Raw genomic sequence first — 16,751 nt, 5'->3', positions numbered from 1 at the left:
AAGGCAAATGCAGCCCAGTCAATCCTGAAAAATCCTCCTTATTAACATCTGGGGAATTGTGCCAAAATTGGGAGAGCTATCCCATAGACTAGTCAAGCAACAACCTGACATAGTCACACTCACAGATTCATACCTTTCAGCCAATGTCCCAGAATCCTCCATTACAATCCCTGGGTATGTCCTGTTTCACTGGCAGGACAGACCTACCAGAGGAGGTGGTACAGTGTATACAATCAGGAAGAAATGGTCCTGGGAGTCCTCAGCATTGACTCCAGACCGCATGACGTTTCATGGCAGCAGGTCAAACATGGGCAAGGAAACATCCTGCTGATTACCGCCTCCCGCTCCCACCCCTCAAATGATAAATCAGTCCTCCATCATGTTGAACACCACTTGGAAGAAACACTGAGGATAGCAAGGGCACAGAATGTACTCTGGGCGGGGGGACTTCAATGTCCATCACCAAGAGTGGCTCAGAAGCACTACTACTGACCAAGCTGGCCGGATCCTGTAGGTCATATCTGCCAGACTGGACCTGCGGCAGGTGGTGAGGGAACCAACAAGAGGGAAAACCCTACGATCTCGTCCTCACCAATCTGCCTGTCACAGATGGATCTGTCCATGACAGTATCAGTAGGAGTAACCATTGAAGAGTCCTTGTGGAGACAAAGTTCACTCTTCATATTGAGGATACCCTCCATCATGTTATGTGGCACTACCATCATGCTAACTGGGATATGTTCAGAACAGATCTAGCAGCTCAAAACTGGGCATCCATGAGGTGCTGTGAGCCATCAGCAGCAACAGAATTGTATTCCACCACAATCTGTAACGTCATAGTCCAGCCCAACCCTGACTCTACCATTAGCATCAAGCCAGCAAACTAAATCTGGTTCAATGAAGAATGTAGAAGAGCATGTTGGGTGCAGCACCAGGTGCACCTAGAAATGAGGTGCCAACCTGGTGAAGCTATAACACAGGACTACATGCATTTTAACCAGCAAAAACAGGTTGCAATTGATAGCATGCAAATCAATCCCACAACCAATGGATCAGATCAAACCTCTGCAGTCCTGCCACATCCAGTCATGAATGGTATTGGACAATTGAACTACTAACAGGAAAAGGAGCCTCCATGATCATCCCCAACCTTAATGATGGCAGATCCCAACACGTGAATGCAAAAGACAAGTCTGAAGCCTTTGCAACCATCTTCAGGCAAAAGTTCCAAGTGTATCATCCACCTTGGCCTGATTCTGAGGTCCCCGTCATCACAGAAGCCAGTCTTCAGCCAATTTGATTCACTCCACTATTTGATATCAAGAATTGCTGATTGCACTGAATGCAGCAAAGGCTATGGGCCCTGACATCATCCTGGCCATAGTACTGAAGGCTTGTGCTCCAGCACTAGCTCTGCCTCTATCTAAGCTGTTCCAGTACAGCTACAACACTGGCATCAACCCGACAATGTGGAAAATTGCTCGGGTATGTCCCATCCACAAAAAGCAGGACATGTCCAAACCAACCAATTATCGCCCCATCAGTCTATTCAGTCATTAGAAATGTGATGGAAGGTGTCATCGACAGGGCTATCAAGCAGCACTTACTCACCAATAACCTGCTTGCCATTACTCAGTTTGGGTTCTGCCAGGACCACTTGGCACCAGACCACATTATAACATTTATCAAAGCATGGACAAAAGAGCTGAATTCCAGAAGTGAGGGGAGAGTGACTGCCCTTGACATCAAATCAGCATTTGACCCTATGTGGCAGTTAGAAGTCCAAGTAAAATGGAAATCGGGGAGAAACTCTCTAGTGGTGGGAGTCATACCTAGCACACAGGAAGATATTTTTGTTGTTGCAGGCCAATCATCTCAGCCCCAGGGCATTGTTGCAGGTGTTCCTCACAGCACTGTCCTAAGCCCAACCATCTTAAGTTGTTTCATCAATGACCTTACCTCCATCATAAGGTCAGAACTGGGGATGTTTGCTGATGATTGCTTAGTACTCAGTTCCATTCACAACTCCTCAGATACTGAAGCAGCCCACTTCCACATGCAGCAGGACCTGGACAACATTCAGGCTTGGACTTCTAAGTGGCAAGTAACAGTCACGCTGCACACATGTCAGGAAATGATTATCTCCAATGAGAGAGAATCTAACCATCTCTCCTTGACATTCAATGGCATTACAATCACCAAATCCCCCATTATCAACATCCTGAGCTTACCATTGACCAGAAACTTAACTGCCCTGCCATATAATTATAAATAAATATTGTGGCTACAAGAGCAGGTCAGAGGCTGGGAATTCTGCAGTGAATAACTCTTGTCTTGACTCCCCAAAGCCTGTCTAGCATTTACAAGGCACAAGTCAGCAGTGTGATGGAATACTCTCCACATGCCTGGATTAGTGCAGCTCCAACAACACTCAAGAAGCTCGACAGCATCCAGAACAAAGCAGCCCACTTGCCTGGCACACCATCCATCACCTTCAACATTCACTCTCTTCACCACCGATGCACTGTGGCAACAGTATGTACCATATACAAGATGCACTGCAGCAATTCACCAAGCCTTCTTTAACAGCACCTTCCAAACCTGCGACCTCTACCATCTAGAAGAACAAGGTCAACCGGCGCATGGGAACACCATCATCTGCAAGTTCCCTTCCAATCCACACACCATCCTGATTTGGAAACATATTGCTGTCTCTTCATTGTTACTGGGTTAATAATCCTGGAGTTCCCTACCTAACAGCAGATTTTCCTGCCACTGGAAATAAATTTGAACATGGTTTAATTAAAATAATCCCAAGAATGGGTGATTTAACAACACACCAACTACATTAAGTGATTCTGGATGATTAAGACAGATGAAGAGTTTTTAAAAATTTGTTCATGGTACGTGGGCATCACTGGCAAGGCCAGCATTTATTGCCCATCCCTAATTGCCCTCGAGAAGGTTTGTTTAGTATTTTTAGTACCGGTCTGTCCAAATTCCATCTCCCCACCCAAATTCAAAATCTACGTGCTGCTATTAAATTACCTTTTAAAATATAGTGCTTTTTCTGAAAACATAATTGCATGGTTATATGTTGCAAAGCTGGTTATCACTCATTAAGTTCACAGGCTGCCATGTCCTGTCCTGTGAAGCTAATGAAATTTACTTCTTGAACAGGCATTATGAAAACAAATGCATACATTTATTTGAATATACACCTTAAGTTCATCACGCCTATGATTATTTTATGTCTCTTCCTAGAAACGAGGACACAAGGATGACATTCTATGTATAGCTCAGTGTCCCCCCACTCTCCTTGCCACCTCTAGCTATGATGGAGAAATAATCGTGTGGAATATGATCTCAGGACATATCTTTTGCCATCTACAGAATCCCTCAACCACAGAGTGCAGAGATGGAGAAGGTAAAATATAAGTAATGTGTCTGAGATATATTTTAATGATGGTCTTCTTGAACATTTTCATCTAAACTGTCAGAAAGAACCAAAAATTGTAAAGAAAAACTTATAATTAATTTCTACCATTTTATTTTTCTCATGGATTTTAATAAGAATATTGATTCGAGATGATGAGACAGATGAAGAGTTTTAAAAAAATTTTCATGGTACGCTGGCAACACTGGCAAGGCCATCATTTATTGCTCATCCCTAATTGCCCTCGAAAAGGATAATTTAGTATTTTTAGTACCCATCTGCCCTAATTTCCACTCCCCACCCAAATTCAAAATCTACTTGCTTCTAGTAAATTACCTTTAAAAAATATAGTGCCATTTCTGAAAACAATATTTTTCTTAAAATTTGTGAAAAAGACAAGTGTGGTTGTGGATGACAAGGGCCTTGTTCATGAGTGAATGGACATTCTGGAGGGAAATGTGGAGAGGAGTGGTCAGGATTTGGAATGCATTGCCTGATAGGGTAGTGGATGCAGATTCAGTAATCACCATCAAAAGTACATTGGATAAATAATTGAACAAGAAAGAATTACAGGGCCATGGGGATAGAGCAGGGAAGTGGGACTAACAAGATTGCTTTTTGATAGAGCCAACACAGACCTGATAGATTGAATGGCTAGCTTCAGTGCTGCATTCTTCTGAGTGGTGATTGTTCATTCACTGCCAACATGTTGGGGGCCATTGATGAGTGGACTGAGTAGGATTGGAATAGAGTTGGTGAGAACAGTCTTCGGAAGAAGGAGATGTATTCCTGTATCCTGTTATGTTTGGAGGAGAGGCTTGAGAAGTGAAGGGGGGAGGGGGAGGCGATGGCAAGAAATACTAGTCCTGTGGCTAAAGAACTATTGTCGCAGGGCTGTGTATTGAGTAAAGGTGATGTGAATAAAAGTCTTACCTTGGATAAATGGTATAGAAATTGGAGCTTCATTAAGTCCATTTTACGTGTGTAAACCGGGCAGAACGAGGGTCAATGTCTGGCACCATTTTGCCCAGGATCTGTCTAAGAACAGCCCACTGGTCCACCTGAATGAGACTGGAGCCTTGTTGAAGTTTTTACATTGGGGCCCTTTGTCATACATACTGCTGTCTAGCATTTAGGAACAGAAGCAGGTCATTCAGCCTCTTGAGCCTATTTGGTTATTCAATTAGTTAATTTTTGATCTGTATCTTAACTTCATCTACCCACCTTGGTTCCATAACACTTAACAAAAAACTAGCAATCTTAATTTTGAAATTTTCAATTAACTTGGACTCAACAACACTTTGGGAGCGAGAGTTCCAGATTTCCACTTGCTCTTTGTGTGAAGAAGTGCCTCCTGACATTGCCCCTGAATGTCCTAGCACTATATTTAAGGTTATGTCTCCATGTTCTGAACTCCCCTTTCTCTCTCTCTCTCAACTTTAATCATTTTAAATATCTCAATTAGATTATCATGGTAATCAGGCGATTTCCCACCCCACAATATATTGAACTGTGGTGGGTTCATTTGTTTTTGTGGAAAAGAAAACTCTGTACATGTTGGACTGATGATCTATCACTTGACTATGAACTGAACTGGGTGATTACATGCAGTTTTGTCCTGGGACTATAGTATAAATATAGCTTGCAAGAACTGTTCAGAAAGGTGTCCAAATTGCAGGAGTTACTGATTATCATTCCTAATTCAACAAAACAAATCTGAACAAAAGGTAGGGAGTAAGAGCTAAATAATGTGACAATTATTTACTAATAACAGTACATTAAATAAATCAACTTTTTTGTTCAAATCTCACTTTTCTATGGTATTATGTTTATTGATTTAATTACTTTTTAATATCCACACAGTAGAAGTAGCCAAGAGTGTAAATAAAGTCATATTCTTGAAGACTCGAGTGCTGAAGACTGAATTAGGAGCTTCGCTTGTTGCTACTGGACCTCAAGGTAATCAAGAGATTGACAATAGGAAAAGCCGCAAACTCTGTAAATCTGAAACAATGACAGAAATTGTTGGAAATATGCAGCAGATCTGGAAAGAGTAAAAAGTAAGTTAAGTGTTCAATTGTCGACTCATTGCATCATCGTGGCAGTAAAATGGTTGCCTTAATTTTTCACTTCCACTACACACGCCTACAGATTTTTTTTGATAAGTGACTGAAGTGGCCAAAGGCTCTGAATTGCAAGCAGACCATTGAAGTATTCGAGGTGATAAAGCAGTAGATGGGCTGAGGCGGAGCAGGGGTGAGCAATGTTAAGGGTGGGCTGGAAATAGGTAGTCTGTGGTTAGGGTTGAGATGGAGTTGGAAGCTTAGGTTGGAGTTGAATAGAGCTCCGAGATTGCAAAAGGTCTGGCTCAAGCAATGGCCAGGGAGAAGGATGAAATCGATGGTGAGGACACCAAGTTTGTGGTAGGGACAGAGATGAATGTTTCAATCTTCCAATGTTTAACTGGAGGAAATTGCAGCTCATCCAAGCTTGGATATCAGGCAAGCAATCTGACAACACTGGGGTAGTTTGGGAGAGGTGGTGGAGAAGTGAAGCTGAGTATCATCCCTGTATATATGGAAGCTGACCTCATGTCTACAGATGATGTTGCCAAGGGGCAGCATGTAAATGAAGTGAAGGGTTCCAAGAACAGGTCCTTGGGGGAGTCTCAAGTCAATGGTGCAAAGGCAGGAAGAGATGTCATTGCTGGAAATGCTATAACTATGGTCGGATAAGTAAGATGGAACCAAGAAAGAGAAATCTCACTGATGTGGACAACGGAAGAAGGCTATTGAAGGAGAATGGTGTGGGCTTTATTAATAGGGGCATAGAGTACAAGAGCAAGGAAGTTATGTTGAACTTGTATGAGATACTAGTTCGGCCTCAGCTGGTGTACTGCATCCAATTCTGGGTGCCGCACTTGAGGAAAGACATGAGAGCATTGGAGAGAATACAAAAAAGATTCAGGAGATTGGTTCCAGGGATGAGGAATTTCAGTAATGAAGATAGATTGCAGAAGTTAGGACTGTTTTCCTTGGAGAAGCGAAGACTGAGAGGTGATTTGATAGAGATATTCAAAATCATGAGTGGTCTGGACATAATAGATAGAGAGAAACTGTTCCCACTTGTGAAAGGATCAAGAATGAGAGGGCACAGATTTAAAGTATTTGGGAAGAGAAGAAAAAGTGACATAAGGAAAAACCTTTTCACACAGCAAGTGGTTAAGGTCTGGAATGTGTTGCCTGAGAACGTGGTGGAGGCAGGTTCAATTGAAGCATTCAAAAGGGAATTCGACAGTTATATGAAAAGGAAGAATGTGCCGGGTTATGGGGAGAAGGCAGGGGAGTGGAACTGAGGGAGTTGCTCTTTCAGAGCACCGGTGCGGACATGATGGGCTGAATGGCCTCCTTCTGCACTGTAAAATTCTGTGATGTCAAAGGCTGCAAAGAGGTCAAGGAGGATTAGGCGGGATAGTGCACCATGGTCACAGTCACAGAGGATGTCATTTGTGCCTTTGGTGAGGTCTATTGCCATGTGGTAGCAGGGGTGCAAACCTGATTAGAGTTGTAAGAAAGATAGGCACTGATTTGGGAGGTGACAACATGTTCGAGAGCTTTAGAGAGGAAAGGAAGGTTGGAAATGGGGCAGTAGTTTGCAAGGATGAAGTGTTCCAGGGTGGGGTTTTATGAGGAGCAGGTGATGACGGCAGTTTTGAAAGCAACAGACAGTAGCTGAGTGGAGGGAACCATTTATAGTGTCAGCTAGCATAGGGTCAGGACGGAACATAGGAAATAGGAACAGGAGTAGGCCATTTAGCCCCTTGGATCTGTTCCGCTATTCAATGAGATCATGGCTGATCTGCAACCTAACTCCATGGGTTGGATTTCCTCCCCTCCATCCCCCATTCCCCTACGCCCCTGGGGGCTGGAAACAGAAGACGGGACCGTTTCCAGGTCCTGAACCCACCCCTGGGGGAAACAGTCATTCACTGGGATTTTCATGGAGGCACCCCCTTAATTGGCATGGAGACAGGTTCCCTGTCCAATTAAGGGTGGCGGGAAGGCTCTGGAAGTTAGAAGGCCAATCAGAGGTCTTCCAGCTTGAGAGGATCAGCAGGCTGCAATGGATGGTAAGTAATAGAGCGGGCGCTTCAACATGGAGGCACCCTCTCACCAACTTTTTTTAAACTTTAAATAAAAGATGCTTCTTGCAACCAGGCCTTCATTGTAGGATTTGGGGGAATGCCTCTGCAGAATGTGGCGGCGTGTGGATGATTTCTCACCCAAGCAGGCAGGGAGGTCCTCTTGACCTGCCTGGAGCACAAGCCCCTTGGTCTGCCACCAGATGTCTGTCTCCAGGTGTTAATATGTTAATGTGTATCAATTGTTTAATTATATTGTTATGACCAAGTGAGAAAGGTGTCTAGGGGTACCTCTCAGTCTTCACCTGGTCTTACCATAACAGGTTTTAATTTTTAAAACACTGTTTTTAGCTCCCCCTTGGTGAATCCTTGTTCACTGCTTTCCAATTCAAAGGCAAAGAAACCAGCACAAACAAGTTTTCTTGGGTTTAAAGAAGAAAAGTTGAAATTTATTAAACTTGAACTTAAACTCTAATTCGGTTGATGCCTACAGATACACGTGTCCCACGCTAACATGCATACGTGATACACACATGCAAATAGAGACAGAAAGAGCAGAAGAAAAAAAATAAAGTGGAGAAGTTTGAGGCAATTTCTGAAGAATTTTTGTTACGGTTCTTTGAGCTCACTGTAGAGTCGTTGATTGTAGGTAGATGTTGCTTTTCGTTGGGGCCCAGTATTCTTCTTAAACCTTGTTCGCTGTAGGAGACTTTTCTCTCTTGGGGTTCATCTGTCTTCAGTGGATTCAGAGTCTTGTGAGAAAGAGATGGGAGCAGACAGGAGAGATCTTCTCAGTCCAAGAGCAAACATTCTTTCTCCTCAAACTCTCTGTGGCTAGTTCAAATGACACTGAACAGTCAGTTAGTCATGTGACCAGCTGGTTTAACCAGTCCTGGATTGTAACACCTTAGCAGTCTCCGGAATGCTCCTCTTACACACAATACCTGATGATCAAGGTCTATTGTGGGTTGAATGTGTCAGGGAATGGTCCTTTGGCCTTCCAAGCACTGTCTGTTAATATGCAAATGTATTTTCCAGCATCGGCTGATCTACTTAACAAGTCATTTCCTCACTCCAGCAACAGTTTAAAATCAATGTTCATGACAAAATTAATGTGCCACATTCTTGGCAGGTGGGGGCCTAGCATGACAATATGCAGGTGGAGGGTGTTAATTGGGGTCTTACTTGAGCACTGAAAAGCAGATACTGACTGAGACTGCTGGATAGTTTGAGTGAGGAGCTACATATTTGTAATCCTTTTACTCTGTACAATAAATATGAAACTGAGTAAAGATAGATTTCAGCATTATCCTTCCATAACAAGCTTTCTGGAGTTTAACATCAGGCACCTAAACTGTCCCCTGTTGGTGCGGGAAACTGGAGGCCGACTGGGAAATTCCTTTAATTGGATTAACAAGGCTGTTAACAAGCCTAACCAACTACCCAGTGCGTTAAGATGGGTGGCCCTGCTGTCCCTGACCAGCCTGCTCCAAAATGGCTGATGCTGGGAATGGCGTGGGAAACCAGCATGCCAGCTGGTGAGGGCATTTTCAGGCCCGTCCACCGCTGTTTCCATCCCTGGCGGGGCCCGGAAAACCTGCCCCATATACCTGCTGTTGCCCTATTTTCCTTAATACCTTTGGCCAACAAAAATCTATCAATCTGTGTTTTAAAATTAACAATCGATCTAGCATCAATTGCCATTTACAAAAGAGAGTTCCAAACGTTAACAACCCTATGTGTGAAGAAATGTTTCCTAAATTCGCTCCTGAAAGATCTGGCTCTAATTTTTTGACTATGCTCCCTAGACTGCTCCCCCCACCCCCCTCACCGCCCACCGCCACCTACTCCCACACAAATAGCAGAAATAGTTTCTCCCCATTGACCCTAAGTCTTGAAAACTTCAGTCAAATCACCCCTTAACCTTCTAACTTCCATGGAATACAACTCTAGTTGGTTGGCCAGCAGTTTAGAAAGAATGGGGTCAAAGGAGCAGGAGATGGGACCTAAGGATAAGATGACCTCAGAGAGGGCATGAGGAGAAATAAGAGAGAAACTGGAGTAAGATAAACATTCACAACAATAGGGAGATTTGGTATTATGGGCAAGGGCAAGGGGGTCGAGGGAAAGCAGCAGAGGCAGTTGGCCTCTGTTCTTTTGGCCAGATGGTCTCAGTATTAGTGACGAAGAAGTCCATGAGCTCATTGCACATGTTGTTATCTGTAAAGGTGGAAAGACAGTTTTAAGCATCACCAATATTCTTCAGAAATCGCAGATGAAAATACCATTCCCATAAACTCCAAACTTCAAAGTCTTTCTGGTTCTTTCATGGGACCACCATTGTACTTCTTTCATCCTTTAATGTTGCTGCTCCTTTTAAGTCTCTTCTTTGCCTTCCTGCACGGAATAGAATCTTTCGCATGCATCCTGGGATCTTCAATGAGATCCGATAGGAAGAGCAGCCAATGAGGTGATGGTAGCGATGAAGTGAACTCCTGGAGTGCCCTGCCGAAATTGTAGAGCACCTGCCCAGGAAAATCCACCCTTTTCAGTTTCAGTTTATCTGCTGGATATTCTTGATTGTGGAATGCACTATTTTCTATAATATTTTTGTTCATAGTCAAATCTGTAATAACCTCTCTTGTAGGACTTGTCTTTTAACGTCAATAATATACAGCAATATCCGTTATGTATAGAGTTATCATGGTAATCCTTCTCTATCATGTTTTTAATTTGCATTTATTTTGTGCTCATATAGGTTCACTTGCATTCTGGAATCTGTTTAATGGTGGACAGCTCTTTGGTACTTTTACTGCAGTGAGTTACAACACATGACATTTCTGAAACACCAAGCACTCAACAATTAGCAAGCAAATGGTTCATATATCACTGTAAAGTCTTTAAATATCCAATGTTTCTCGTGGAAAATCTCCATAAAGCACAATATTCATCTCAAGGTCATATCTTGCACTGATAAAGTATTTATTTCCAATATGTGAAAGAGCTGCCACAAGTGTACTTTGAAAACTTCTCCTACAACTAGTGCAGTGATAGGGATAAAAATATTTTCCATGGATTTGTAAATTATTTTCATCTTAAAAACGGCAATCACCATTTCTTAAATTGGTTGGAAATGTGGATTTTCCTTTTCCTTTTGTAAGGAATATAATGTGACAGAAATTAAGCATTTTTTCAAAGGTTTAACTTTGTTTCTTTAATTCTGTCACAGTAATTAGGTAGTTGACACCAGTCTTGGTCAAATAAATCATCTCCATGTTTAACTTGCTGCATTGGTTTGATGATTAATCAGTTCTCACTTAGTAGGAGCCAAGCCACTCATTCAATTGCAAACATGATTTGTGCAGATAAATGTCTGACTGGCAGCTTTTTGATTTTAAGTTATTTTAATTCTGCTTAGCTCCAGTTACAGTTCTGGAAGGATTTATCGGACTGTCTTTTTTAAATTATTGAGTTCATTGAGGCTGTCTGTAATCCTCAAAATTAATCTGTTTAATACTTCCTAGTTGGGAGAATATTTTAAAAAATGCAACGGAATGTAAAAACCAATTAACATCTGGCTTGAGATAGAAGGTGCAAATGATTTGTAATATTATTACTACTATTTGTTTGTTCTATTAATGTTTAATAAATTTGTTTGTTTAAACCTAAAAGATCAATTTTGACTCTTCCCACCCAGTGGAAAAGATGGGGGTGGAGGAGTGTGGTACCGGTAGATTACACTGCATTCCTGACTCATTCAGCATCCACCCCCAGCACCGCCTTAACTGACCTCAGATCAGGTACGGGAGGGTCACTTGCCCTAGGCAGGTGGGGGCATACTTTACATGGAAAAATCACAGCCTCATAATGTCGTCAGAGCTGTGACCCCATTTTAATGAGAAATATTGGGATGCTCGCATAGCTCCAAGTTCACCATTGAAACCTAGCAGGAGGCAGCGGAGTGACCAAAAGAGGCTAATGTAAGTTTCATTTATAAAATAATTTGTGAAGATTCCTTGTAGGCTAGGAGGAAAAAGAGTGCCGCTCCCCAGAGCCAGCCTTCCCTTCCCTCCCCTCCCACCATTGGTAGCTCTTTTGAGACACCCTCCCAGTAATTATGCCAGTGACTGTTCCCTTTGATCCTAAGCAATGCCAGCCTCCCACCTGCCCACATTCCCTCTCCTGCCTGCCCGCTCTTGCATCTTTTTCACCGGGTCCAGGCTGTAGACATTCCAGTCAAATTTATATAAGGCCCAGGAGTTAAAATGGCCCTTGGTTCCATGCCAAGGAGTACATGAGGGCCTCCCAGCCACGACATACCCCATCTCCTTCAAAAGGAGAAAGGCAATTGTAGATTCACATCGCAAAGTGTGATTGCCTTTTACACTTTGTAACTCATTGAAAAAAGGGAAATAAAATAAAAGTGCCTTCCTCTGCCCAACCCCACCCCTTGACATTTTCATTTTAAATTCTGAAATTGATAATGCCTATTTCTATCTCTTCAGTCCAAAGTGAAATCTCAATTAAGCAGCCTGGCTGTGTTGGATGAAGACTCGTTGCTTTACACAGCAGATTATGTTGGGTATATTTATGTTTATGGTATAAAGGAATATGCTGTTCATGGACCAGAAGTAGATCCACCAAAAAGTAAGAAACATTATTTTTATTCTAGTATTTTTTTAACAATTAAAGAATGCCTGTACTAATGGATATGCCACATTATGAACTATTTCACTGAATCATGCAAAAATATGGTAAGGTTAGATCTATATCATAAAAATGTACTGAAATATTGATTTTGTTCAGAAATATATTCACAAGTTATGAGGCCACCACTGAGAGCGCTGTTCAATAAGGGCAGAGGGCACAACAGGTACCTGGCTGGCCCACAGGGAGGGCCCGCAATGATGTCCTGCCAGCAGCCCCACTGGGAGAGGTGCGCATGGTTTGGCATGCAGGAGAACGCAAGAGCTTCTCAAGATGGAGACGCCCTTGGAAGATTTGTGTAATTATTGAAATTATTTGTCGCCACAGCTGCCAAGACATCATTGTGAAGGGGGAGCCCCTCTTGCGTTCTTGTGTTCACAGGATGGCCTGCAGGCAAAGCTTTGACTCAGTGGCAGCAGTGGCTCCTTGGGGTGGGGAGGGTGGGGTGGGGGGGTGGGGGTGGATAAATAAAGGAGGCTTCACTGACCTCCTGTCAGGAGGCCACCTCTAGGGACCTGCCAGGCTTCACCCGCAGCGTGGAGCCCATCTGCCATTAGTAAGATCCTGCAACGTCCCCAATCAGGCCCCAAGTGGCCAGTTAATTGCCATTAATTGGCTACCCATCACAGTCCACTTCTGTTGCTCACCCTCCTACGTCATGATCAGCCACAGGTTCAATGCATCGGCCCGCTGCCCGACGGTGACCTTTTGGATTTCCCTCCTGGTCCCATGTCCAGCCCCATCTCCATGAGTCTCATAAAATTCTGCCCACTGTCTACTATATATGGCTCGGGTGATGAAGAACTGAATCACCTTGTGAATTACAATCATGTTTTTCTGGGGATGGTCACTAAACTTTGTTGATAACGTCTTCCATACTGATATGCTCCTAACTCAGGATTTACTCTGGATTTCTTTCTATCTTATGGCCCATTCACATTACAACTGTAACATTGGTGCAGAGTAGCTAACTTCTGCACCGTCACTGCAATTAGAAGAAAGAATTTGCATTTGTATGGCACCTATCACGTCCTCAAAATGTAGTCAAGTATTTCATAGCCAATGCAGTACTTTTAAAGTGTAGTCACTGATGTAATTTAGGCAAACAAGGCAACAAATTTACACACAAATAGCAAAGAGGTAAATGACCAGATAGTGTATTTTAGTGCTGTTGGTTGAGGGATGATTGTTGTCCGAGACTCTTCAGATAAGGCCTTGGAATCTTTTACATTTACCTGAGAAAGCAGATGAGGTCTCAGTTTACCATTTTATCAGAAAGACGGTGGGTTGAATTTTCAAACCCCGCTGAGAGCAGGATTGGCAGTGAGCCCGACTTGTAGATTGTTTTCTCGGAGATCAGCATGAGGTCCCACTGCCTTCGGAACGTGATGCAATTTTTAAACTGCAGCCTGCAGGGAGATAACGGGTCGGGTGCCGACGTACAATTAATTGCCTATTGAACTCATTAAAGAGATTATTAACAGGCTTGTCAGGAGCAGGGAGCTATTTTTAAAGCATGGGAACAGGGAAAGCACCATGGTGGGGGGGACATGACAGGGTTGTGAAGATGTGAGCATTGTGGAGGGACATGAGGGCTGTGGGAAGGGCTGATTAAGTTAAAGCAGAGGCAGCAAATAAAGCTTTGCTGCCTCAGATGTGCCACAATGTGGATATTTTTGAAGCTGGAAGAGTTAAGTATTACATTGGAAAGTGGATAGTGAAGTGAGCCCGCTGGAATCACAGTAACAATTAGGATTGGCATGGGAAGGCCTGGTGAGCATTCAAGGCCCAGTTGATGGAGCTCAGATGGGATTAGGCTGCTTTAACATTGGACAGAGCAACCAGGATGAGCTGCGGCAGGTGCAGCCTCCTGGACAGCAGGAGGCCAGAGGAGCACAGCAGAAGCTGCAAGGGGAGGAAGGCACTACCCTAGACATTGGGTGCACAGCCCAAGAGTCAGCAACCTACAAAAGACAGAGCGCCAGTGCTGTAGGAAGCTGATCCATAATGACCTGAGGCCTCACAGCCCCCATGGCAGTCTGCTACCTACAGCTGTCAAGGTCTCAAGCGCTCTGAACTTCTATGTAATTGGGTTGTTCCAGGGATCAGTTGTGGACCTAGGTGGCATCTCGCAGCCAGCATCTCATTAGGCCATCAATTAGGTCACAGGTGCCCTTTTCAGATGAGCAGGGACTACACCCACTTTGATACAGATGGGCTTGCGCTGGCACAGAGGGCATTGGGGTTTGAAGCCATTGATAGATTCCTTCAGGTGCAGGGCATCATTGCTTGTACCCAAGTGGCATCAAGGCATCCAGCATCTGGCCAGTGAGACCCATCAACTGGAAGGGCTTCTACTCCCTCAACGTCCAATGTCTACCACCACAACAAGAGCTTCCTCTGTGTGTGCACTCACTTTCCTGGCAGCTGCCATGACTCTTTCATCCTCCGCCAGTCTAGGCTGCTTCAGTCTTTCACTCCATCCCCCAAAGTGCATGACTGGCTCCAAGGGGACAAGTGAAATTTCTTGAAGAGATGGCTACTGACCCCTCTGTGGGAGGCCCAGAAAAAGGCACAGAGATGAAACAAATGATGCCACCTGCTCAGCAGGCCAACCATTGAGAAAACCATCAGATGCGAATCTGGTGCCTGGACTGTTTGGGTGGCACCCTCTAATGCCCTCCTGCAAGGGTCTTGGTCATTGTGGTGGTCTGCTGTGCTCTCCATAACATGGCCCTCCAGACAGGTGTGGACATTGAGGTCCTGGAAGGAGACAGCTCATTGGGGGAGGAGCAGGTAGTCAGAGAGAGGAGGAAGAAGAACAGTGGGGAATAACACTGAACAGAGAGGTGGCCTCCTCCTGCCACCTTCGAGGAAAAGAACCTCCCCCCTCTCCCTCATGGCCTCCAGCATTAGATCCAGATGGGCAATGATGAAGTGACAATCTGGCCTGCTGCTAATGCCAGCCCTCCAGCTCCCCTGTGAGATGTCATTTCCCTCTGGTGCTACAGAAAGCAGATCTCTCCCTCAGGACAACAAGCAGCCTCAGTGATGGCTGCTGTAGGAGTCTAAATGAGCCCCACACACGATCTGACCCACTGTCATTTTCAATCCCATTGGTTCTAAGTGGATAGGAAACCCATCTCCATTTCAATTCAGGCTTTCCCACTTGAAAATTGCAATCTATCAGCTTGCCAGAAGTGGTCGGTTTCAGAACAAAAACCAGAGTAGGCTCCTGTTTCCTGCCTTCACTTTAAAAATCCAGCCCCATACCTCCAACACTAGAGCACTCCCTTAGTACTGTACTTAAGTTCCAGCCTAGATTTCGTGCCTGGAGTGGGGTTTGAACCTGCAATTTTTTAATTCAGAGGCAAAAGTGCTACCATTGAGTCAAGGCTGGCACTAATTACAGCATAAGTGTAGCCTGAAACTTGACTTAGCTGAACTCGACACGAGAATGATACAGGTGAATGACACAGGTCAGTTTAGACCTTGACAACTGATATAACCTAAACAGGTTTAGTTTTGGTGCAAAGCACAGACTGCTTTGCAACATTAAACTTGTACTGTAAGTGCACACAAAATCATGAAGCTGTTACAGAGCTTGCAATAGAGTACATTAGAACCAATGGAGTAAATCTGTGCCAAGAATATAAAATGGAACACATCTAGTTTTAAAGTACTTTGGAAATGCATACAATTTAAAGCAAAACATAGTATTCTCTTATTTTGGAGATTCTTGTATTCAACAGCAGCCTCAATTTTAACCAACAAAAGCAAGAAATAGCAAACCCTGCCATTTTATGAGATTTTGACTTGCAGTTATTTCTTGCCTGCTTTCCAAATAGCTACTGAGATTCTCAGAGAATGTTAGCAGTCATGATTACTGATTACAGAATATATATCAGCAGGGACTAAGTTCTCTGAATGAGAAAAACTGTCCAAGGAGGAATTTTAAAAAATCACCCAAACTAGAGAGGCAGCAAAGATAAAAACTCAGCAGCAGAAAAGACACCACCACAGCTATGAAGAGAAAAATGTTAGAGAAAGGAACACAAAAGTAAGAAGAGCTACATAGAGGAGAAAACAGAGTTATATGGAATGTGCAGTGGAGTCTTGATCAATCTAGCTTTGGTAAACTGAATATCTGGTATGTTGCTTGGCATGCCAAATTCTTAAAGATGAACCAAAAGTGGGGGGAGCAAAAAGGAATGTAGTAGTAGTAGGGAATAGTGTAGTGAGGGGGGTTGACATTGTTCTGTGCAGCCAAGAGCGTGAGTCCAGGCAGTGCCAGGGTTTGGGACATCTGCTCAGGGCTAGACAGGAATTTGAAGGGGGAGGATCCAGTTGTCTTGGTCCATGTAGGTACCAATGACATAGGTAGGATTAGGAAAGCTTAGACAGTATGAAGAGCTAGGCAACAAATTGAAGAGCAGAACCTCAGGGGTAATAATCACTGAATTATTA

At 43.7% G+C, this 16,751-nt stretch overlaps 1 protein-coding gene across 5 annotated transcripts in view; it reads left to right on the top strand.

Moving 5' to 3' along the window:
* wdr95 (WD40 repeat domain 95) overlaps nucleotides 1-16,751 on the top strand; it is a 226,868-nt gene that overhangs the window by 166,523 nt on the left and 43,594 nt on the right. For 4 of the 5 annotated variants that reach the window (XM_068033521.1, XM_068033525.1, XM_068033523.1 and 1 more), the window contains 4 exons: nucleotides 3,265-3,427; nucleotides 5,300-5,395; nucleotides 10,336-10,394; nucleotides 12,083-12,224. In XM_068033521.1, coding sequence (XP_067889622.1) covers nucleotides 3,265-3,427; nucleotides 5,300-5,395; nucleotides 10,336-10,394; nucleotides 12,083-12,224 — 460 coding nt within the window. The remainder of the gene's footprint in view (nucleotides 1-3,264; nucleotides 3,428-5,299; nucleotides 5,396-10,335; nucleotides 10,395-12,082; nucleotides 12,225-16,751) is intronic. The other variant, XM_068033522.1, reaches the window with a different exon arrangement.

The sequence above is a fragment of the Heterodontus francisci genome, chromosome 6 (assembly GCF_036365525.1).
Source record: "Heterodontus francisci isolate sHetFra1 chromosome 6, sHetFra1.hap1, whole genome shotgun sequence".
Taxonomy (NCBI): Eukaryota; Metazoa; Chordata; class Chondrichthyes; order Heterodontiformes; family Heterodontidae; genus Heterodontus; species Heterodontus francisci.
The sequence above is the reverse complement of the archived record's forward strand: the minus strand, read 5'-3'. Positions and strand labels throughout refer to the sequence as shown.